Source organism: Octopus sinensis, linkage group LG2 (genome assembly GCF_006345805.1).
Source record: "Octopus sinensis linkage group LG2, ASM634580v1, whole genome shotgun sequence".
Classification (NCBI taxonomy): Eukaryota; Metazoa; Mollusca; class Cephalopoda; order Octopoda; family Octopodidae; genus Octopus; species Octopus sinensis.
The window spans coordinates 34,547,999-34,573,834 of NC_042998.1; the positions used below are offsets into that span (position 1 = coordinate 34,547,999).

The 25,836-nt window shown below is 37.1% G+C and overlaps 1 protein-coding gene across 1 annotated transcript in view; it reads left to right on the forward strand.

The window, feature by feature from the left end:
• The window catches only part of LOC115228524 (neuronal calcium sensor 1), a 380,122-nt gene that overhangs the window by 256,702 nt on the left and 97,584 nt on the right, over positions 1-25,836 (forward strand). The window contains exon 3 of the mRNA XM_029799096.2: positions 17,982-18,030. Within this exon, the coding sequence (XP_029654956.1) occupies positions 17,982-18,030 (49 nt within the window). The remainder of the gene's footprint in view (positions 1-17,981; positions 18,031-25,836) is intronic.

Genomic DNA, 25,836 nt, shown 5'->3' on the forward strand with positions numbered 1-25,836 from the left:
GAAACAATAGAAAAAATTTGCAGTGGATGAATAAACTCTACAGATGCCTTCATCATTCTTGTCATTTAATATCCACTTTTCCATGCTTGCATGGGTTGGACAGAATTTGTTGAGGCAGATTTTCTATGGCTGAATGCTCTTCCTGTCATCAACCATCACTTGTTTCCAAATGAGGTATATTTTTCCCCATGACCAGACATGTTTTCACAGCAGATTGGAAATAGACAGCAATTGCATGTTGTGAAGACACTCACAACAATTACACAATGTTGAGGTAAGAGTTAGTAACACACACACACATATATATATATACATATATATATCTATACATATAGATATGTAAAAAGATAAAGACCCCTTTGAATCATGACTGACCATGGGATTGCACCTAGAAAGTTACCCTCCCAGGCACAAGTCCGGGCAAGGTTGTTTTTATGGAAGACCAGCAGTCACCCATGTATACCAGCCTCCCCTCTCTACACCACTGATGTTATCCAAAGGAAAGGCAAAGGAGCCAATACAGTTTGGCACCAGAGTGACATCACAACTCATTTCTACAGCTAAGTGAACTGGAGCAATATGAAATAAAGTGCCTTGCTCAAGAACAACACACAGCCCGGCCCAGGAATCGAACTCACTACCTCATGATTGTGAGCTTGACACTCTAACCACTGAGCCATGTGCCTTCATATATATATATGTGTGTGTGTGTAAATATATATATATATATATGTACACACATACACACACGTATATATACATATATATACACACACACATACATAGAATAAGCTTCTTTCAGTTTCCACCAATCAAATCCACTCACAAGGTATTGGTTTGCCCAAGACCATAGCAGAAGACACTTGCCCAAGGTGTCACGCAGAAACCGTGTGGTTGTGGAAACAGATCTATTACGACACAACCATGTTTGTGCCTTATTATCTGAAATCAGCTCTGACTTATATCAGTTTTAATCAGATGAATCATCACAGACATTTACTGGAAATGGTGTTAATATCGGAGAACATGGGAAAATGTCTGAATTCACAATTAGCAAACTCACCAGAACATATAAACTACATTGGCTTTGAAAGTTAGCATTGTTATTATAATTAGTGGGTCTTCTTTGATTGATTTTAATGAAAATACTGAACGTAATTAGAAAGCTTTTAAATATATATTACCCAAAATATCTTAAGTATGGTCCTAAATTTTAATCTCCCATGATCAGTTAACATTTATCTTTCCATTAAGACATAGATTTAACAGCATCTCTAATTCAAAGTAGAATTTTGCACTATTCTACCAACATCTTTGAGACGTATTGCTTTAAAGTTTCCAGAAAGCCTCCTGCTAATCGACACTTCCACATTCGTTTACACTGAATGAAACAAATATTACTGTTTAATTTATGGCATTCATTCTTAACTTCATTTTGTTTATAAAGGGCAGACCCTATTCCCCACTAAAAGAACGAATAAAGAAAAAGCACAATTTCTTCAATATTTGGTTATTACTATCTTCCATCAGCCTTACTCTCTCCATCACTTCTCACTCTTCTCCTCTGGTTCTTTTCCATATACTTCTACTACTTTCACCCCTTATTTATATCCCTATCTCTTTATCTTTTATTTGTTGCAAACTATCTACTTCTCTTCTCTCTTCTCTTCTACTTGTTTCAGTCATTTGACTGTGGCCATGCTGGAGCACCGCCTTTTAGTCGAGCAAATCGACCTCCAGGACTTATTCTTTGTAAGCCTAGTACTTATTCTCTTGGTCCCTTTGCCAAACCGCTAAGTTACGGGGACGTAAACACACCAGCATCGGTTGTCAAGCGATGTTGGGGGGAAAAACACAGACATACAAACACACACACACACACACACATATATATATATACATATATACGACAGGCTTCTTTCAGTTTCCCTCTACCAAATCCACTCACAAGGATTTGGTTGGCCTGAGGCTATAGTAGAAGACACTTGCCCAAGATGCCACGCAGTGGGACTTCTATTTTATTAATACATCTCTCTCTACTGGATTCAAGCACTTCTATTTACATTTCTTTTTATTTATATTAAAAGTGTCTTACTAACTAAATTGTTTCCCATTTGATGATGGGTTAGCCTGCTTACATAATACATCTACTTCATGTATATGTAGGCACATTGCACACATAACTGTTTATAATGTACACCCGTTCCAGAAACAGCTGTAAAGAACAACCTGCACTTTGCAATCCTTTACTTGAGATATTTTCACTAGTGATTTCCAGGCTTCTTACTAATTTAGGTTGAACGAATGTGAAGGACTTCTCAAATTTCATCAATGGCATTACTGAATTTATACCTGGTGGTGAGGGAACACAATGACCTTTTCTTTGTCTGGATTTTCTTGGTTTTCTGCTAAATTTATGTTTCTTACTCTCTTGTGCATAAATATGTTATAAATGATTTGATACTTTTCAACTGCTTGTCCCGTTTTTCAGTACTTACTTTAGCTTGACCTTTACATTGCCTTTAGATATTTCCATGGATCCTCTATTCTTTTATTCAATGTTGGATTTTAAACACTTGGTTTGGTCTGAGCACTTATAGTGTGTAATTTTTGTTATTATGCCATTTTTTGACATTTTCTTACCTATATGCATACACATTTAAATATGTAATAATAATAATAATATATTATTATTATTATTATTTTTATTATTATTTCCTTTCAATTTTATTTCCATTTCTTGCCGAGTGTCTTCCCAACACCTAGAGCAAAGAAACTCACTGTATACATTGGTAGGCCATCAAAATAAATACACCAGATTGTTCATTTACAAAGTCATGTGATTGAAAAAAAGGGGGAAGAAAAACAGTGAGAAAAAGTAAAGAAATAAAAAAATAAAAAAATAAACAAATAAAATAAAGGGGCGAAAAAGGGAAAAAAAATTTCCAGCAGCAATGCTCTTCTCAATACATGTGACCAGTTGCCAGTTAAGACAATCTTTTGCACTTCCTGCATGGATGGTAAACCAGGGATCATTCTTAAATAATTTTCAGTTCCTTTTTTTGATAATTCCAAGCGTTCCTACAATCACTGGTATTGTAACTGTCTTGAGATGCTACATCTTTTTGATTTCAATCAGCAAATCTTTATATTTTCTGTGATTATCAAATTGTTTTGCCGAGATATTATGGTCACAGAGTTTGCTCATGTCAATCAATAAATAGACTTCATTGTTTTGATCTTTCACAATATTTGGTTTATTAACTTTGATGGTGCATTCTGTATTATGCATGAATTCACTTGAACATTTTTTGCTTTTCTTCATGACAGAATGAAGCTTTTTATGTCTCCTGTGGTTTTCAACGAGTCTTTATCATCCAATCATTAAATATACAAGATATTTGGCATCAGATATAGTCATGTTTGATACCAGTGTCGTGTACCTGGCATGTAAAAAGCACCCTTCGAACGTTGGGTGATATGCTGTGAGAAGACCTGTCAAGCCAAGTAAAATCTTTGTTGTGGCTGGTGACAAAAAGCGCCGTTTGAATTTTGGGCTTCATGAAGGCAATGACAAAGGTCTGAGACCTTTGGCAGAACACCATGCTTAAGAAGATCTGTCAAGCCAGGTGAGCTTGTAGTCATGGTCGATACCAGTGTCACATAACTGGTACATTAAAAGCACACACTACAGTCTTGGAGTGGTTGGTGTTCAGAAGAGCTTCCAGCCATGGAAACCATGCCAAATCAGACTGGAACCTGGTGCAGCTCCCCGGCTTACCAATTCTCAGTCAAACTGTCCAACCCATGCTGACATGGAAAGCAGACATTCAATGATGAGTGGCTGAGGTGCACAATTATTATTATTATTATTATTATTATCGTTATTATTAAGACAGTGAGTTAGGCAGACTCATTAGCATGCTGGGAAAAATGCTCAGCAACATTTTGTGTCTTTACATCCTGAGTTCAAATTCCACTGCGGTCAACTTTGCCTTTCATCCTTTCGGGGTCTGTAAAATATGTACCAGTTGAACACTGGAGATTGATGTAACCGATTCACCTCCTCTTGACAATTTCAGGCACATGCCTACAGTAGAAAGGATTATTATTATTATTAGCTGCATATCATTGGTTTGACTATTTTCTTTTATTGTTGCCTTCATTCAAGAACAATAAATTTCATTGGGTGTTAGAGTTCAAAGAGGTACAATGAACTTAGTCAATGGCTTATTGAATCATTTATGTTTCTAACTTCCCCTGTAATTCCATTGCCATACTCCATTTGACAAATCTATATGTCATATCTCCACAAATACAATTAACACGGAGTCACTGAGAGCTATTGATTAAAACTTAAATAAAAGCAGTCAAAACAATAGGCTCAGAAAACAAAAACTGAAAATTACACTTGTTGTATGTTTGTTTTGACATTTAATATAAAGAAAAACATATTTAATATAAAGGAAAAATATTTATTTGAGTTTTTCCACATTTTTATCCTCGTTTTTGTTGTTAGGTTTATTTTTTTAATATCTTTTATATGCATCTCCATTAATGCCTGACTTTCTACTGCGTTTCTCTCTCTCTTTCGCCCATTATTGTATTGTTATTAATACAAGGGAATGATTTCAGCTTAAAGCGTTCTTAGTCTGCTTTCCCGTATGAACTCTATAATTCTACGTGTCAAGGAAATCTTATCAAAAAATGAAGTAATGTTGACAATCTAGTAATTACATGAGAGACAATGGTTAATATCTGTATTGGTATTAACAAATCTCTTTTCTACAGGTTTATGAAATAATACTGTGTTGATTACTTCTGACTATGCTCAAGGCCAGTTCTTGTAGAGGAGGGAAAGAAGAGAACTTAGTGCGTTACTGGTACTCTTGGCATTGACCTGGATGATATGGAACGCAGTGGCAGCCGGAGTAGGATTTGAACATATGCAGAAGAATGAAGCTACATGTAATAGACATTATCATGATGGGTCTAAGTTTGCGAGTCTAAAATATGTATTATGTATTATGGTGCCATGTAAAAAGCACCCAGTCCGCTCTGTAAAGTGGTTGGTGCTAGGAAGGGCATCCAGCTGTGAAAAGCCATGCCAAAACAGACAACTGGAGTCTGGTGCAGCTCCCAACCCACCCCACCCACCGCTTACCAGCCCTGGTCAAACCGTCCAACTCATGCCAGCATAGAAAATGGACGTTAAATGAAGATGATGATGTGTAATGTCAGTGTGCGCACACGACAGTGTAAGTGCCCTCTGTGAAGTGTTGGACATAAGAAGCATCGGATGTGGAGTGCAAGAGAGACGTTTGCATTGGTATGGTCATGTACTATGGATGGATGAGGAGAGCTGTGTTAAGAAGTGCCACTCCCAAACAGTGGAAGGAATCTGGGGTAGAGGGAGACCCAAGAAGACATGGGATGAGGTGGTTGAAGCATGACCTTCGAACATTGGGCCTCACATAGGTAATGATGAAAGACTGAGACCTCTGGAGATATGCTGTGACTGCAAAGACCTGACGAATAAAGTGAGTTCACAGCTGTAACCTACACCAGTGTTGCATAATCAGCCGACTCAAAAGTACCTTGGATCGTAGGGCGACACAATCTGTACTTGAGGAGACCTATTGAGTCAAGTACATCAAGACCAGCAATATCAAAATCAAAATCAAATGGAAATTGTAGTTGTGGTCCTCGTGTTAGTGGCACATAAAAAGCACCACCCGAATGTGGCCAATGCCAGCACCACCTTGACTGGCTCCTGTGCCGGCAGCACGTAAAAAGCATCATCCAATCATAGTCGATGCCAGTCCTCTCTGGCCCCTGTGCCGGTGGAAAATGGCATGGAAAACAGACGTTAAACGATGATGATGATGATGATCATCATCATTGTCATCATCATTTTAAGGGGTTGTATTGGATCTAATTTAGAAACAGCAATCAGTTTTATTCTCTGGATAAGAAAATGGACAGCAACTGTGGATACGTCGAGTTATTCTCCATTATTATTTAGCTTCTCTGGGATTTTAGTTCCTTGAAAATAATCAGATTTTCTGAAATTAGACAACGTTCATATCTGAAGCAAATTTCTTTTATCTTTCATTCATTCGTTCAATCACTCAACTTTCAGCCACATTCGAAAGCTGTGTCGCTTACTTTCACTTCTGCTCTGCTCTGTCTTCAATGTTGTCTGGTTAGCCTCAGGCTGTGCATAGCTATACATGTGCAAATGAGAACATGTATAGTGTAATGTGACTGCTACATGTCTTAGAGGTTGTGAAAAGAGTCTGGTGTTTGAGAATCACCTTCCATGATAGTTTTGTTTGTGTGTTGCAATGTATGTATGGGAAATGTGAAGTTTCATGTGTGTGTGTGGGGGGGTTGTGTATATGTGTGTCATTGTAGTGGTTAAGAGTGCGGGCTACTAACCCCAAGATTCCGAGTTCGAATCCAGGCAGTGACCTGAATAATAATAATAATAATGATAATAATAATAACAATAACAACATCGAAAAATAGCTTAGGAATGAGAATCCAGGTTCAAAATTTCCCCCAAGACACCTGATGAAGGCTGGAGCATATATCAGCCGAAGCGTGTTAACAACAAACAAAACGAGGACAAATATCCGTCAAATGTAAATAATGTTAGATATGATTGTCTTCATTTTTCTTATGTTACTTTTCTTACTGGTTTCAGCCAGAGTGGTCCACGGTGTCCTGAAATAATTAACTAAAAGACTTTTCCAGGTGGTGCTATTGAGTTAGTCATGGCCAAAACCAATCTAAGTTTTTATAATCAGAGACGTTTTGCTCTTGACTATTCTGCCTTATGCTTTTTATAAGTAGTGTATCCAATGTGTTATTCTTTTCCTTTCAAGGTGATGCTGTTTGATTTGAAAGGAAGTTGGCTGCCATTGCTAGCTGATCAAACATCTCTAAGTAGTTTCCTCATTTGCTGAGGCTTATAGCCTTTGGAAGTGGTTGTGGTTATATTTATTGCATTCCTCAAACCAGGACACTTCATCTTACAGCGTATCCAGCAGCAATATTGGATTTTATTTATGGGGATTAAATGGTGCATGTATTTCTATTACATGTGTGTGAAACATATTTGACAGAGAAAAAGAGAGAGAGAGAGAGAGAGTAAGCCATTTATGTAGCATCTTATATTTTAGCATCTACCTTTCCATGCTTGTATAGCCATGGCAAAATTTGGTGAGGCAGATTTTCTACAATCAGATGTTCACCCTGTTTCCAATTCGTGTCCAAGCTAAGTAATATTTCCTCCAGCCCTTGAACATGAACAGCACAATGGCCTGACATGTTTTCTCTGCAGATTGCAAACAAACAATACTACTTATATTTCAATGACATTTCTTTACACTTGTCTTATGATGTGAAGACAAAGAAATACATATACACACACATATATATATGTATATACATACAAATTCAGATATATATATATACATATATACACATATGTACATATACATACATATGTGTGTATGTGTGTGTGTATATATATATATATACATACATAGGGTGTATAGGGTATATATATAATGTATAAAGAAAGGAAAAAAATTATATAGGTGTAGACGATCTTTGGTACAAATCCAATATAAATTCTACAAATTGTATTGGAATTTAATTAATTCCAAAGGCAAAAACGAAAAACTTTTCTTGAAATAAAAATTAGATTCTTCATCAGGTATGAATAATTACAACCAACTAAAAATATGAAAATACCTTTTATAGCGCAGGCAGGAACAAACAATCAAATAATGATAGAAGGAAAATTACCAGACTGCCAACCATTCAAAACAAGAGCAAAAAAAATATTGTACATATATATTCTTTACTTTGATTGTACAAGTGGACTTGGATGTTTGACATCCCTTTGAAGGGATTTTTATATTCTATGATCGAATGCTACGCATCCATTTCCGAGTTTGACATATATATCATAATCATCATCATCATCGTTTAATGTCCGCTTTCCATGCTGGCATGAGTTGGATGGTTTCACTGAGAACTGGTGAGCCAGAGGCTGCACCAGGTTCGATTTGATCTGGCAGAGTTTCTACAGCTGGATGCCCTTCCTAACGCCAACCACTCCGAGAGTTAGTAGGTGCCTTTATATGTCACCGGCATGAGAGCCAGTCAGGCAGTTCTGGCAACGACCATGCTGGAAAGCTTGAATGTTGTTTTCCACGTGCCACCAGTACATGTGCCAGTAAGGTGATGCTGGCAACGATCACACTTGAATGGTGCTTTTCTCATGTCACCGGCATGGGAGCCAATCCATGGGCCTGGCAATATATATATATATATATATATATATATATAGGCGCAGGAGTGGCTGTGTGGTAAGTAGCTTGCTAACCAACCACATGTTCCGGGTTCAGTCCCACAGTGTGGCATCTTGGGCAAGTGTCTTCTGCTATAGCCCCGGGCCGACCAATGCCTTGTGAGTGGATTTGGTAGGCGGAAACTGAAAGAAGCCTGTCATATATATGTATATATATATATATATATGTATGTATGTGTGTGTGTGTTTGTGTGTCTGTGTTTGTCCCCCTAGCATTGCTTGACAACCGATGCTGGTGTGTTTACGTCCCTGTCACTTCGCAGTTTGGCAAAAGAGACCGGTAGAATAAGTACTGGGCTTACAAAGAATAAGTCCCGGGGTCGATTTGCTCGACTAAAGGCGGTGCTCCAGCATGGCCACAGTCAAATGACTGAAACAAGTAAAAGAGTAAAAGAGTATATATATATATATATATATAGTGAGGTATACTGAACCTCTCTTTTTTAACTGGTGAATGTGCTAAGATCACTGCTTGATAGGTTTTTGAGTTTTGCATTCAATGATTTGATAAGAATCGAGAGCTTTTGTTTTTAAAACACCTAAGATTATGATTGTGTGACCAATCCATAACAGCATGGAAAAGTTAAAAAGTATCATTAAACAAAAGAACATTCAAGAAAGGAAATTTGTGAATATATAGCACCATCTTTCCTTCTCTCTGTCTTTTACAGCATTGGTTTTCTTCTCGTATATTTCTCTCCTTTCGTTGCTTGTTCCTTAGAATCTAAAATGTCCTGTTTAACCTTTTAGCATTCAGGTTTCTCTTGTTTATTCGGTTTTGAAATAATCACGCATTATTTTCGAGCTCTGAGATTTCAATGATGGAAATTGTTTTTTTAGAATGACATTATAGGATAGGTTGTGAGAGACTAAATCTAGCCACTTTGAACATAAAAGTGGCAGAACTCTTTGACAGAATGGAAACAAGAGACAAGAACTAGAAATGAAGACTGACTTCTGACTTGCATAATGGAAAAATGTGACAGATTTGTATTGGATGATATTACAACAAAAATTAAAGAATACAGTTCTATATTTAAGAGATGAGGAATTACGTTCATTATTTACATTTGATGGATATTTGTTATTACATCTTATTACGGAGATGTACTTGCATAGCAAGTGACCTGATCTGAGATCGTGTGCTGGAACGAAAACAATTGCAGCGTGGAAAGTGTTTATAAGCCATTTAAGAAACACACAAAAACCGTTAGATTCACTTCAACATTTAAATTTCTCATCTTGTTTGTTGTTAACGCAACGTTTCAGCTGGTATAGCCTCCAGCTTTAATCAGGTGTCTTGGGGAAATTTCGAACCTGGGTTCTCATTCCTAAGGTATATTTCAATGTTATTATTATTATTATTATTATTATTTAGATATACCCACGAGCATATGGCATAGTGATTAAGAGTGCGGATTACTAACCCCAAGATTCCGCGTTCGATTCCAGGCAGTGACCTTAATAATAATAACAACAATAATAATAATAATAATAACATCGAAAATTACCTTAGGAATGAGAACCCAGGTTAGAAAATTTCCCCAAGACACCTGATGAAGGCTGGAGAGTATATCAGCCGAGACGTTGTGTTAACAACAAACAAGATGAGGACAAATATCCGTCAAATGTAAATAATGTAAAAATTAAAGAATCCACAATCAAATATAATACAATGCAAGCAAGCATATATAAATCATATCCGACAACAGATTTGTATTGGCTGCTATTTCTAGTAGGTTGTGCAACCATGTAGAGATCTCCTCGTTGTCTGGTTATCAATGTTTTGTGTCTGTATGAGTTGCACTGCAAGTAGTAAGATGCCTTACTGTGTTTTTGGATTGTGTCTGTTTGTCTTTCTATTATCTTACACTTGTTCCTGGCATTAGGCTGCGGCCATGCTGGGGCACCGCCTTGAAGAATTTTTAACTGAATGAATCGACCTCACTACTTATTGTATTTTTGGTTCTTATTCTGTCAGTTTCTTTTGTTGAACTGCTAAGTTATGGGGATGTAAACACACCAATACCTATTTCTTTACTACCCACAAGGGGCTAAACACAGAGAGGACAAACAAGGACAGACAAACGGATTAAGTCGATTATATCGACCCCAGTGAGTAACTGGTACTTATTTAATCGACCCCGAAAGGATGAAAGGCAAAGTCGACCTCGGCGGAATTTGAACTCAGAACGTAGCACAGTTGTCAAGCGGTGGTGGGGATAAATGCAGACACACACACACATATACAACGGGCTTCTTTCAGCTTTCGTCTACCAAATCGACTCACAAAGCTTTGGTCTGGCCAAGTAAAAGACACTTGCTCAAGGTGCCACACAGTGGGACCGAACCCAGAACCATGCGGTTGAGAAGCAAATTTCTTACCAAACAGCCACACCTGCACCTATTGTATACTTGAAATGATGAGCAATTAAAATTCTTATATTTCACGAGGTTGTTTTGTGTACCTGTGTTTGTGTGTGTGTGTATATGTGCACACACGTGTGTGTACATGCATGTGTGTCCTTGCCATTATCGTTTTCCCATCCACTTTCCCATGCTAAGACGGGTTGGGTATGTCTATTCCAGTACAGCATCCCACCATTTGTTGTGTTCCTTTGCCATCTCCTTTGCGGAGTTCAGCATCCCAAGATCAGCGTTCATCCACCATACAACTACTTTTATGAGCTTCCACCATTCAACATCTTCGAAATCTTGACATCACATTCTAATTGATTTCACCTGTGAACATTGATTAGCTTAACTGAATAACAAATTTCAGTGAATGATTAGTGAAATGTGTAATAGCTAATTTATACTTACAATTACTATTACTTGCACCTGTGTTTGAAGTGAGGGATATTTCACCATTTCTTCAAAGAGTTTAATGAGCATGCAGATTGTTAATTTTTAAATGATCATCATCATTATCATCATCATCCAGTTTCATCGGAGCCTTGTGCAGCTCCTGGCCTTGCTAGCTCCTGGCCTTGCTAGCCTCTGGTCTTGCTACTCCTGGCCTTGCCAGCTCCTGGCCTTGCTAGCTCCTAGCCTTGCCAGCTCCTGGCCTTGCCGGCTCCTGGCCTTGCCAACTCGTGGCCTTGCCGGCTCCTGGCCTTGCCAGCTCCTGTCAAACTGTCCAACTCATGCCAGTATGGAACACAGTTGTTAAATGATGGTGGTGGTGTTGATGGTCCACACCTAAAGTAAGGCCATCCAACTGACTGGTATGAAGTCTCTCGCACCACTGACACGCTGCTTCCTGCCTCAGCTGTAACCCTTGTCCCTCAGAGTTGAGTGGCCTTGTGTCTGCTTCATTTAGACACTTTCAGCTCATTAATTTATCGTTAAGTCTTTTCATTTTTTCACCCTGAATTAGTGACTACTTCCCACCCCTTCAATCATGTTTACTTCTAGAAGTCTCTAAACAACCAAATTCTTCCTCTTGTTACCTAATTATAGCTTTCCAAAAATGCATTAGTTGTTGCTCGTCCTTCTCTGTTTTTCTCCTTTCTCAGAATATTGATCTTCTTGAATTCCATCATTGCATGTGTTTCTCCTGCAGCCATTGGCTTGCAACTTTTCATAAAGTTAAGTGCATTCATTTCAGTGGTCTTAATGAGTTTTCAAACATCAATGAAAACAATCTCTTCCTCCAGAATGAAATAAAATTTGTCCCTGAAGAGATGTCAATCTTACTCTGGTAATATCTCCTGAAAATCTGATGTTTTCTGAACATTTTGGCAAATTGAAATATTCTGGCCAAAAGCACCATGTTTAAATAACTATGGCAGAAATATAGCCAAGATCTGTGATTTGTCTACACCCAACCATCCCAAGAAATGTTGACTTGTGTTATTCAAGTTTTATAAAAATTTCCTTTAATTAGGAACAACGACCATTTTTATAGACAAGAAAATGTCATTAGATAAATCAGCAGCAGCAGCATAGAGCATAGGTGTGACTGTGTGGTTAAAATTTTCAGTCTGCAACTCCAAGGGTGTGGGTTCAATCCTACTGTGTGACATCTTGAGAAGGTACTTTTTATCAATGCTTCACATCAACCAAGCTGTGCGAATGAAATTTGGTAAACAGATGATGCAGAGGACCATCATAAGAATTGTTCCTATTCTTTGGGATCCCTTGCTCAGTTTAACCCTTTTGTTACCACATTTGGGCAGATGTATATTAGAACCAGTTGGAAGGATGTGCATTGAAGGAAATTTTGGCTATTATTTCTAGCATATAAAGTGACCGCACTGATGTCTCTTTCTCTCATGTCTTCTGCTGATTATTTTTCTTCTTAACTCTTTTGTTACCATATTTCTGTTGAGATGCTCTGTGTTTCTTTCAGTTAATTTTAAATATAACAAAGAATTTAGTAAAATAACTTAGTTATCATTCAGTTAGTGTTAGGAACATAAATTGTGACTACGGTTTGGTGGAAGATTTTAATTCAGAACTTTTGAAAACAAAACATCTGTACTACAGAGCCAGAGGTGGTTTCAGTCAGGTTGGTACCAAAAGGGTTAAATGCTAAAGTGTTAATCCCTCAACCTGCACAAAGGCACCTCCTTCAGTACTTTTCCATCTCCCAGCTGAGGGCTTTTTGTCTTGCAATTTACTTGGTGCCACAAACAAAGCACCAGTGTTAATGCCAGTGTTAACACCCAGTGCACTCCTTAACCCTTTCGTTACTGTATTTATTTTGAGATGCTTTGTGTTTCTTTCAACTAATTTTAAATATAACAAAGAATTTAGTAAAATAACTTAGTTATCATTCAGTTAGTGTTAGGAACACAAATTGTGACTAAGGTTTGGCGGAAGATTTTAATTCAGAATTTTTGAAAACAAGACGTTTGTTCTACAAAGCTAGAGGTGGTTTCAGCCGGGTTAAGAATTGTGTCTCTATTATATATTTTAACCCTTTTGTTACCACATTTCTGTTGAGATGCTCTGTGTTTCTTTCAAGTACTTTAAATATAACAAAGAATTTAGTAAAATAACTTAGTTATCATTCAGCTAGTGTTAGGAACATAAATTGTGACTAAGGTTTGGTGAAAAATTTTATTCCAAAACTTATGAAAGCAAGACATTTGCACTATAGAGCCAGAGGTGGTTTCAGTCATGTTGGTATCAAAAGGGTTAGGAATTGTTTCTCTATTATATATTTTAACCCTTTCTTTACCACATTTCTGTTGAGATGCTGTGTTTCTTTCAATTACTTTAACAAAGAATTTAGTTTCTACCAGGTTGGTAGTGAAAGGGTTAATGTCGCCATCTTCCTCTTAGGAACCTTTCGCACAGTCCACTCTGTTGCGAGTATTTTGGTAAAGTCTTTGGGCTGTCTGAGGATAATGCTCACTTTCCTAACATCATTCTCTGGCCTTCTTTCAATATATCTATAAATATATATATATATATATATATATATATATATATATATATATATATATATTTTTTTTTTTTAATGATATTGGCTTAACTGAGAAGAATGAAGATCAAAGAAAACAAAAATTGATTGATCAGAATGGTATGAAAGGGAAACAATGAATTAATTGTTGGATCAGATTTAGAATAGGGTTAGAAGTTTATGTATTCAATAAGAGAAGAAATGGCCTTTTAGGCTTAAAAATAAATCTTCTATTTTTATAACTTTCTAACGTGACTTTTAGTGGGGAACCTTTTGTCGTCCAGGCAGACTGAGATTAAATTAAAGCAATGTATCTTACTTAGTAGCTGAACACTGGTTATAATAAGGTTTGGGTTCATAATCACATGTCCAGTTGTGCAGTATTTTTACCCCTAAGTGGACGCAGCTGACAAAAATGAGTTGTAGCTGCAATTGAAAGGGGCCAGCCTTGTCACATCCTGTATCTTGCCGAATCTCCCTGAGAACTATGTTAGGGGTATGCATGCCTGTGGAATACTCAGCCACTTGCATGTTAATTTCATGGGCAGGTTGTTCCATTGTTCGGATCAACTGGGACCCTTGTCATTGTAACCAATGCAGAAGGAGGGGGCAACTTTTATTCCAATACCAATTTTTATTCAGTGAAGACAGAATCGGTGGAGTTGGTTTGTAAAAAGGAACCATGGAATGTCTGTCTTTTCTGTTTAACTTATTTCAGTCATTAGACTACGGCCATGAAATTGACCCACCACCCCAGTAAACTATAGAATAAGCCTGGAACTTATTCTAGTGGTCTCTTTTACTGGACCACTAACTTACAGGGTCATAAACACAACACTTGTTATCAAGCGGTGGTTGGGGACAACAGCAGACACAGACATACACACATTCACACATACATACACAACAAGCTTCTTTCAGTTTCCGTCTACCAAATTCACTCACAAGGCTTTGGTTGGCCTAAGGCTATAGCAAAAGACACTTGCCCAAGGTACCACACAGTGGGACTGAACCTAGAACCGTGTACTATATAGCCATGCCTGCACCTATGCTTTTTTTTCCCCCTTTGGCAAATGTTTTAATTTCTAGACCTTTCAAACTTACAGTTTAGAGATGAGGAATTATTTACATTATTTGCATTTGACGATATTTGTTCTCATCTTGTTTATTTTTAACACAATGTCTCAGCTGATATACCCTCCAGCTTTCATCAGCGGTCTTGGGGAAATTTCGAACCTGGGTTCTCATTCCTAAGGTATTTTTCGATACTATTATTATTATTATTCAGGTTACTGCTTGGAATCGAACTCGGAATCTTGGGGTTTGTAGCCTGCGCTCTTAACCACTACAGGCATATGGTATAGTGGTTAAGATTCCAAGCTTGATTCCAGGCAGTGACCTGAGTAATGATAATAATGATGATAATAATAATAATAACATTGAAAAATACCTTAGGAATGAGAACCCAGGTTCAAAATTTCCCCAAGACACCCAATGAAGGCTGGAGGGTATATCAGCCGAAACGTTGTGTTAACAACCAACAAGATGAGGACAAATATCCATCAATTGTAAATAATGTACTTTCAAACCTCCATTGACATATAAAAATAGAACAAATGAAAATGAAATGAAAATTCAACAAACGAGACATTTCCAATATGGTCAATTGTCTGCATTCTTGTCACACTCTGAGCTATTGTATTGGTGAAAATCTGTGGAATGGGTAATTGATTCTTGCATTTCCTTTAAAATGCCATTTAGAACCATATTAATTACTATCCTTTTATTAATGTTGCATTGTTTATTATTGTTATTATTGTTATTTCTAATAATTCTAGAACAAGACTTTATGATTATCTTGTCATTAATCAAAACTCCGTTGTGACTTTAGTGCAAAGGGCACATTTATTTACTCTTTCTGTGACCTTTTATTATTTCAAAAGTTTCTTTATAAATTCTTCTTCATCTCTCATTCAGATTATTTCTAAAAATACCTTTGGGTTTATTGCTTTCTTGAGTTTCTTTAATTACTCTCGGCTTGACTGTTTTATAATTTTACTGACGGCCGGAGTTTTAATAGTTCATGATTTGATTAAAATGAGTGTATATAACGAAGAGAAACAATAAGATATCCTCTTTTGATAGTTTCGTTTATCTCTGAACTGTATCCATGGAGTGTATAAATTTCAAATTATTCTCCATCTTCCCCTTTTGTCTGTAGAAATGCAATTGTTTGTGTTTTTGTTTTTGCTTGTCCCAAAGTTTATATTCTAAATATACAACTCTTGAGTCAGTGATTTAGATCTTTTGCTTGTTTCAGTCATTAGGCTGTGGCCATGCTGGGGCACCACCTCAATGAATTTTAGCAAAGTGACCAACCCCAGTATCTATTTTTTTTTTAAACCTTGTACTTGTTCTTATTGACCCTTTTTTTATGTTGAATTGCTTGGTTACAGGGAAGCAAACACACCAACACCAGTTTTCAAGTAGTGATGGGAGACGAGCACAGGCATACACACACACGTGTGTGTGTATATGTATATATATATATATAAGTAAATTAGAGATAGGTTCTCATTCTTTCCTGATGAGAAGATTGCATTTTATACTGTTTATTCCTTTGGAATAAAACCAATGTTGTCTTTGAAACATATGTCGAAAGTAAAAGAATTTGAATAGCATCTGCGTTCAACTCCATTTATTTACTTATACTACACAAATTACTGTACATTAACCCGGAGTTTCTACCTTTGAATAGGTCACTTCATCCGTGTTACTTGCGTGAATTTTGCTACCCTGGTAACTGTTTATTGAATTTTCCATGTTAACAGTAAACAAAGGATAATTCATTCATCCATTTATATATATATACATATATAAATATATATGACTGGCTTTTTCAGTTTCTGCTTACCAAATCCACTCACAAGGCTTTGGACAGTTGTAATACAGGGTGTTCAAAAAGTCTCTCTACAGTGAAGGAAGTGCCTAGAAAGTGCTCACACGGCAGTAAAAAAGAAATTAAATTTTATGTATTAAAAATGAAGGACAACATTTTCAACACCTTATATAGTTTTTTTAAAGTATTCTAAAGTCTAATATATTCTTTTGTAGTCTTATAACCATCTTATAAATAATTATTTTGCAATAAAATACTTACTGTGGAGAGATTTTAGAAGACACTTGCCCAAAGTGCCACACACCATGATTGAACCAGGAACCATGTGGTTGGAAAGCAAGCATCTTATCACACAGATACGCCTACACTTAGATGTTAAACATTTTTTTAAAAATATTTTTCCAAAACTACTGAGTTAAGCATCAATCTAGTTGAATTAATTGAAATCCAAATGATTAATATTTATTTATACTCAATATTTATTGATTTCATAAATTTTAGTTTCGAATTATTCATTGTCAATATTATATTTTGCTTCCCTTTATTGCAATGTTGACATCGCTTAGACAAGATATTGCTATGGCTATAATCTATAACAAATCACAATAAAGCAGTCTATATATATCTGATCTAATTGCCTTTATTTTGTTCAAGCTTACATTGATTTGTCAAATAGTTCAGATTGTTGCATCGCATTCTCCACCCAACCAATATTAATTCGTTTAAAATAATTAGTATACATTTAATTTAAACATAAAACATTATTTCCAGTAAAACACACAATGTCTACAATTTATGTATAATATATACACCCCTCATGTTTAAAAATATTAAAAGTGTTTTTTTTATTTTCATTTTTATAATATTTTTATTGGAAAACTTACAACAGAGGTTTATTGGAAACAGTATTCTTCTGTGACTGCTCTTCATAGAATTTACTTAAGTGGATATTTCTATAATCATCATCATCATCATCAATGTCTGTTTTCCATGCTGGCGTGGGTTGGACATTTTGACAGGAGCTGGCAAGACCAGGAGCCATGCCAGGCTCTGTGGTCTGTTTTCGCTTGGTTACTATGGCTGGATGCCCTTCCTAATGCCAACCAGAGTGTATTAGATGCATTATACATGGAACCATCATCAGTGCTTCTTATGTGGCACCAGTACCGTATATTTTTAGACTGTTAATTGCAGATTTATGCAATTAATTCAGAAGTTTTTTTTCTTTTTTTTGCAACATATATAAATAAATGATTATAACTGTTTTTTTTCTTCTTCTTCAGGTATAAAGGATTTATGAAAGATTGCCCAGATGGCAAGCTGACGTTAGAGGTAAGATGTTCTAATTCATAAACTCCAATCCATTTGGATTACTAAATCTTTATTTGACTGCAATTTGCTTCATTTTTTAACAATATTCTTTAAAAGTACATATTTTAAAATATTCTTTGTATTTCCTTTCATTCTTGTCAATAGAATTCAATCACTTCCATTCTTTTCATGGGGGTTAGGGTCAGGGTTAGGCAGAATTCCACAATGTTGTTTCAATGACATATTAATGGTTGCAAGACATCTCATAAAATATATCCATTACTGGCTCATAACATTGTACAAGAGAAAAGAAACAAGGCAGTTTAAAATAACAAACCATTTATTATGTTATTTATATTATTTACATTTGTATTTATATTATTTACATCTTGTTTGTTGTTAACACAACTTTTCGGCTGATATAACCTAAGCCTGAGTTCTCATTCCTAAGGTATTTTTCAATGTTATTATTATTATTAAGGTCACTGCCTGGAATCAAACTCAGAATCTTGGTGTTAGTAGCCCGCACTCTTAACCACTACACCATATGCCCGTGGGCAATTATGGAATGAATTTTAGGGCTTATAAATCTAATATTCTCCTATCCTTCCTTAATACCGGTTCCCATATGTTATTCATATCTGCACTCGGTCTGCTTAGGAAGTTGTTGTGTCCTAACATATATGCTGCTTCTTTTAGTTCTCGTATTTTCCATTGGTGTTCTCTGTCTATTATTTTAACTTCATCCCACAGGGGGAGGTGGTCTCCATTTTTCCATACATGATCAGCTATACCTGATTTACCAATACCTCCTCGTGTCACAGCTTTGCGATGTTCCTCTACCCTTATTTTGAGGGGCAGCATGTTTCACCTTTGTATGACCTACCAAAGCTGCAAACAAGATGAGGACAAATATCCAGCAAATGTAAATAACATAAATAATGTACATAATTCCTCATCTCTTAAATATAGAAAAGCATTTAGTATTGTAAAACATTATTTATTGAAATCTATCATCTACATAGAAGAGCTTGCTAATGGTTTTTTTTATAATCATTTGTAGCAAATGGAGGATTTTGTAGTTGAAGACTAGTGTTACAGATTGGTAGGAATATTGTGATACCATTCCCATAATAGTATTTATTATTATTTACTAAACACTAAACACAACAGTAAAATTTAATTTACTGCTGCCTACACTCTGAAATTAGAATAGCATTTTATGACTTGAAACTTGCAGTTTTGTTATAAAAATACATGTTTTTATCATATTTAGAGTCGGTTCTTCTCTGTATAAACAACATTTCTATTTTGTTCTGTCTTAAAAATTTGTGGTTTGTGTTTTTGTGGGTTTTCACTTATAGCATACTTCATACTCACCTTTTAAACAAATTGACATCAAAAGTATTTTAAATCTATCTATTAATCATGCACCATTCAAGTGTCATCATTCATCATTGTTTGACCGTGGTCGAGACAATGGTGTTTGCTATGTTACGCCAGACTTCAAGGTCCATCATAGCATTACTGAGGTCCTGTTGCTGGATGCCTGTATCCCTGGAGATTACATCAAGGTAGGAGAGTGTGCGCCCTCTGGTATCGCGAGCAGATGGCTTCCAGAGGAGAAAAGTAGAAATTACCTCGTTTTCAGCTCTACAAGAATGTCCAGCAAACTGGACTCTTCTACCTTTCATAAGAGATGATACAGGTGGTAATTTTCCATATATTTGTACATTGGTTGGATGCCGAAATAGGTAATTTTGTGAGAAATATCCCTCATGAGTTTGGGCTTTTTGTTTTCCTTTTAGCTAGAAAACTTTAATGTAAATATAGACCGAGTCACTACCAATGCCTGTCGCTCAAAATAATGAGTTCTTAACCATCCTTTTATGTTTTACAGTTCAGTTTCCGGCTGGTACTTTACTTACTTTCTTTTATTTCTTTGTGTATTTTCTTCTGGTCCTGACTAGTCTTTGTATTTCTTGAATGTAATACACTTAGCTGTCTGTAATAATAGAAAAGGCTAAGCAGGAGAAGATTGTTATTAAAATGAGAGATAGAAACAATCTGAGAACAAAACCAGTTCCTCAACTCTGCTGTGTGGCCTTGATTTAGGTCATTCACAGAGAAACACGGCAGAAAAACAGAAACTATGGGTTGTTTTATATCGTTAATATTTATGATATTAAAGAAGGGCAAGTCAGCAAGCCGGCAAAAACGTTGGCACGCCAGGTGAAATGCTTAGCGGGTATTTTGTCTGTCTTTACTTTCTGAGTTCAAATTCCGCTGAGGTCGACTTTGCCTTTCATCCTTTCATGATCAATAAATTAAGTACCAGTTACATACTGGGGTTGATCTAATTAACTGTCCCCCTCCCCCAAAATTTTGGGCCTTGTGCCCAGTGTAGAAATGATTCTTAAAAAGGCGGCGAGTTGGCAAAATGTTAGCACCACGCCAGGTGAAATGTTTAGCAGCATTTCATCCGTCTTTATGTTCTGAGTTCAAATTCTGCTGAGGTCGACTTTGCCTTTCATCCTTTCAGGGTTGACAAATTAAGTACCAGTTACGTACTGGGGTCAATCTAATTGACTGGCCCCCTCCTCCAAAATTTCAGGCCTTGTGCCTAGAGTAGAAAAAAATATTAAAAGCAGCAAGCTGGCAGAAATGTTAGCACGCCAGGCAAAATGCTTAGCAGTATTTCGTCTGTTTTTACGTTCTGAGATCAAATTCCATAGGGGACAACTTTGCCTTTCATCGTTTCAGGATCAATACAATAAGTACCAGTTAAGCACTGGGTGGTGGTGGTGGTGGGCAATGTAATCAACTTAACACCTCTGGCCTTGTGCCAGAATTTGAAACCAATCGCTTCCCAACCACCAAGTTTTGGGTTCAGTCCCACTGCATGGCACCTTAGGCAAGTGTCTTCTACTATAGCCCCAGGCCGACTAAAGCCTTGTGCGTGGATTTGGTAGACAGAAACTGAAAGAAGCCCGTGTGTTTGTGTGTCTATGTTTGTACCCCCACCATTGCTTGACAACCAGTGTTGGTGTGTTTACATCCCCCTGTAACTTAGCAGTTCGGCAAAAGACACCTATAGAATAAGTACTAGGCTTACAAAGATTAAGTCCTGGGGTCAATTTGTTTGACTAAAGGCGGTACTCCTGCAAGGTCACAGTCAAAATGACTGAAACAAATAAAAGAGTAAAAGAGTTTAAAGAATTTAATTTTGGTTGAGTTCTTTTGACAGATTATAAAATATGAAGATCATCACCATCGCCATCATCATCATATCGTTACCAAAATCCTCAGAAGTCTCTTACTCTTCCTCTACTCACAGAATCTAATACTCTTTTACTTGTTTCAGTCATTTCACTGCAGCCATGCTGGAGCCCCACCCTTAGTCTAACAAATCGACCCCAGGACTTATTCTAAGCCTAGTACCTATTCTATCGGTCTCTTTTGCCGAACCACTAAGTTACGGAGATGTAAACACACCAACATCAGTTGTCAAGCAAGAGTGGCAGGGGGACAAACACACACACAGACATAAACATATATATGACGGGCTTCTTTCAGTTTCTGTCTATTAAATCCACTCACAAGGCTTTGGTTGGTCCAAGGCTAGAGTGGAACGCAGTGGGACTGAACCCAGAACTATGTGGTTGGTAAGCAAGCTACTTACCACACAACCACTCATGTGCCTAATGTATTTTAAAGGGTGAAAATGAAACATTGCTGTCACAAGCCCTACTCTGGGGCACAACATGACAGCTTTAATAAGATTTGAACTTACTTAATGAAATTGTTAACTATTTTGGTGGAAAAATGACCATGTGGGAGTATTTTTGAATTTATGATGCAGTGAAATGGTCAGCCTGACAAATTGTAAGCACTGCAAATTTTTGGAATTGGAGAAACTTCTTGAAATGAATTTGCCTGTAATAGGCACAGACGTGGCTGTGTGGTAAGAAGTTTGCTTCCCAGCCACATGGTTCAGGGTTCATTCTCCCTGCATGGCACCTTGGGCAAGTGTCTGCTGTCATAGCCTCGGGCTGACCAAAGCCTTGCGATTGGATTTGGTAGATGGAAACTGAAAGACGCCTATCACATATGTGTATATATCTATGTGTGTCATTGTGTCTGTCCCCCCTTCCTCCACCACTGTTCAACAACCAGTGCTGGTACATTTACATTCCCATAACTTAGCAGCTCAGCAAAAGAGACATGCTTCAGAAGAATAAGTACTGGGGTTGATTCAGCTAAAATTCCTCCAGGCAGTGCTCCAGCCTGGCCGCAGTGTAATGACTGAAACTAGGAAACAATAAAGACAACCGAAATAAACATGGTGAACCGGCCCCTAAATTTGTACTAAATCTCTAAATTGACCCTTAATTTAATCTACAGCAGATTACACAGTACATGCTTCTGTGGCCTATGCCAGAAGCGTAACCAGCCCGCTTATGCGTACCCTTTCCCTTCTTTGGTCACTAAACTCTGCTTGCGAAGACCTGTTGAGACAAGTGAAATCAAAATCAAATTCGACCACTGGCATCCGTGCTAGCGGGGTGCAAAGAGCACCAAAAGAGCACCATATGAGGGTGATCGTTGACAGAGCAGCTAACCAGCTTCCGTGCCAGTGGCACATAAAAGGGCACCATTCGAGTGTGATTGTTACCAGTGTCACCTTACTGGCACTTGTGCCCGTGCTAGTAGGGTTCCAAGAGCACCATCCAAGCGTGATCGTTACCAGAGCAGCCAACTGGCTCCATGCTGGTGGCACGTAAAAGGGCACCATTCGAGTGTGATCATTACCAATGTCACCTTACTGGCACCTGTGCCGGTGGCATGTGTAAAAGATTCGAGCGAGGTCATTGCCAGTACTGCCTGACTGGCCCCCGTGCCGGTGGCATGTAAAAAGCACCCACTACACTCTTGGAGTAGTTAGCGTTAGGAAGGGCATCCAGCTGTAGAAACTCTGCCAGATCAAGATTGGAGCCTGGTGCAGTCATCTGGTTTGCTAATCCTCAGTCAAATCGTCCAACCCATGCTAGCATGGAAGTCAGACGTTAAACGATGACAATGATGATGCTTCTCTGAGGAAGACAAACTTAATAAGATTAACAGTTAATGAAACAAGAATAGGAAGCGTATTTGTCCACTTGGAAGTCGATGAAAGACATATGCCATGATTTTGGTTGGCGTTTGTATTTCATGATGTTGAAAGCTTTAGTAATTTAGCATCCTGTTAGCACATCTCTCATTGTTGTTATTGCAATTAATTTGTTCCTTATTCCAAAACTCTTAATGAGGATTAGCTTGTAATTCAAGCCTCATTTTTGTTGCAATGGTTTTATTTCTCTTTTATTTCAGCGTGAAAGACAAATTGGATTTGATAATTTGATATGCTAACAGATATTAATTATCTCCCCCTTTCATTGTTATTGTTAACACGTTCTTGCTTTCCACAGCTGAATTCATTGATAGATATACATCTTTCTCACATGAGAACCAGTATTTATAACATTACTAACCCTTGACCTCAATCTTTTAATTATTGTTATTTTATCACTGCCTGACAATTACCTGCACAGCAGAAGGTAATCTTCTTTCCGTTCGTTCGAACAACTTTATTAACTGGTTTCAATTCTTTATTATCGTGTGTGTATGTGTGTCCGTGCCTCTCTGCCTATGTGTAACCCTGGTTTCAAACCTGCTGTCGTTGTTTCTGTCACTTCTCATTGCATCTTGTAAATTATTGGTTTGACGAATAGAGTGTAATAAAATAAGTGCCAGGCTGAAATAAGTATTGGGGGGGGGGGTGATATGATCCATCATCATCATCCTCATCATCATCATATGTCCATTTTCCATACAGGCATGGGTTGGACAGTTTGACAGGAGGAGCTAGCAAGGCCAGGAGCCATACTTGGTACTGTTGTCTGTTTTGGCATGGTCTTTACAGCTGGATGCCTTTCCTGGTGCCAACCGCTTTACAGAGTGTACTGGGTGCTTTGAATGTGATACTGGCACAGGTGCCTTTTTACATAGCACCATCTGACAAATAGAGTTTTCCTGAAACACTATGAAATTATTTGTAAAATGTAATTCAGACGGTAATTAAATGGAGGAAGCAAACCAAAATCAGTCGATAGAATAAAGAACACCTAAAACACTCGAGGAATAAACATTTTAGTAACAACAACAATAATAATAGTAATAATAATAATAAATATACTTCTGATAAAGATCTGAAATTAGCCATGGGGTATGGTTGAACACAATCTATACATAATTTCTCTGAGCAGTTGAGACTCTTAAAAATTTTAATTTGTCGATACTAATTGGAGTATGTTTTACATTTATTTTGTTATTTTTCTCTTCGGTAGGCACAGGAGTGGCTGTGTGGTGTGTAGCTTGCTTATCAACCACATGGTTCTGGGTTCATTCCCACTCCATGGCACCTTGGGCAAGTGTCTTCTACTATAGCCTTGTGAGTGGATTTGGTAGACGGAAACTGAAAGAAGCCTGTCATTTATATGTGTATATATATATGTATATATGTATGTGTGTGTATATGTTTGTGTGTCTGTGTTTGTCCTGCCAACATCGCTTGACAACCAGTGTTGGTGTATTTACGTCCCTGTAACTTAGCGGTTTGGCAAAAGAGACCGATAGAATAAGTACTAGGGTTACAAAGAATAAGTCCTGGGGTCAATTTGCTCAACTAAAGGCGGTGCTCCGAAACAAGTAAAAGAGTACTTCAGCAAGTTTGCTTATGTCTATATTCTGCTGAAGAAGTCTAATGATAATCAAAAGTTGCCTCCCATATTCGTGAAGATAATTTAAATAATATTAATCAATGACTAATGTCATTTTTTCCTTATTGTATAGTTAATTCTTGTTAACTTTTTAATGCTCTCTGCATAATCATATCAATATTAACCCAACTTCCACAGAGGTCAACTTTGCCTTTCATTCTTTCGGGGTCGATTAAATAAGTACCAGTTACACACTGGCGTTGATGTAATTGAATTAAACCACTTATCTGTCCTTGTTTGTCCCCTCTGTGTCCCTTCTATGCCCCCTGTGGGCAATAAAGAAACAAATATTAACCCAACACATTCTAAGTCTACCTGGCAAGTTGTAGAATATGCCAGGTAAAATTCATGTTTTATGATAGTGACCCCGTTTTGAACAACTCTGACAGGCCTTCTTTTCTTTTGTTTAATGTGTTTTCACTTCTCAGGACACTAAGAAAAAATCTATGTAAAAATCTGTTTTCGTTTTTCAATCTAATTTTTGAATGAGCCCTAAAAACTAAGTCATATTTATCATAAAGTATTGACTTTTTTCTTTTATATTTTATTAAAATAAATTTCTCTGTCTTCACTGCCATTTTTGCTATAAATGACACCAGAAATTCAAAATGTCTAAGCTATCTATAGTAAAAGTAAAACATTTTTTTACTCAGTATTTTCAATATCCTGAGCCAAAAAAATCACCAAGCTGTCTTTGGAATTGATTTTTCTTACTGTTGCGTAGCTCCAGATTAATGTCATGTAGGAAGCCAACAGAACATCTCGATGTAACCAGATCAACTATACAATTACATAGCTGAGGGCCATACTGCATACATGCTGGCATACAGTGGATTGTTTTGTGATGTGCTGTCTGATAGCCTGAACTGATGCTCTTTCCACTGTTTATTTCTGTGTCTCTAGATTATATTACAGATCATAGCAGAAATAGTCAAAGTGTTCATATACATACATACACTTATGTGTGTGTGTGTTGCATTTTCTTGCCACAGTTCATGTCAGTCCAGTA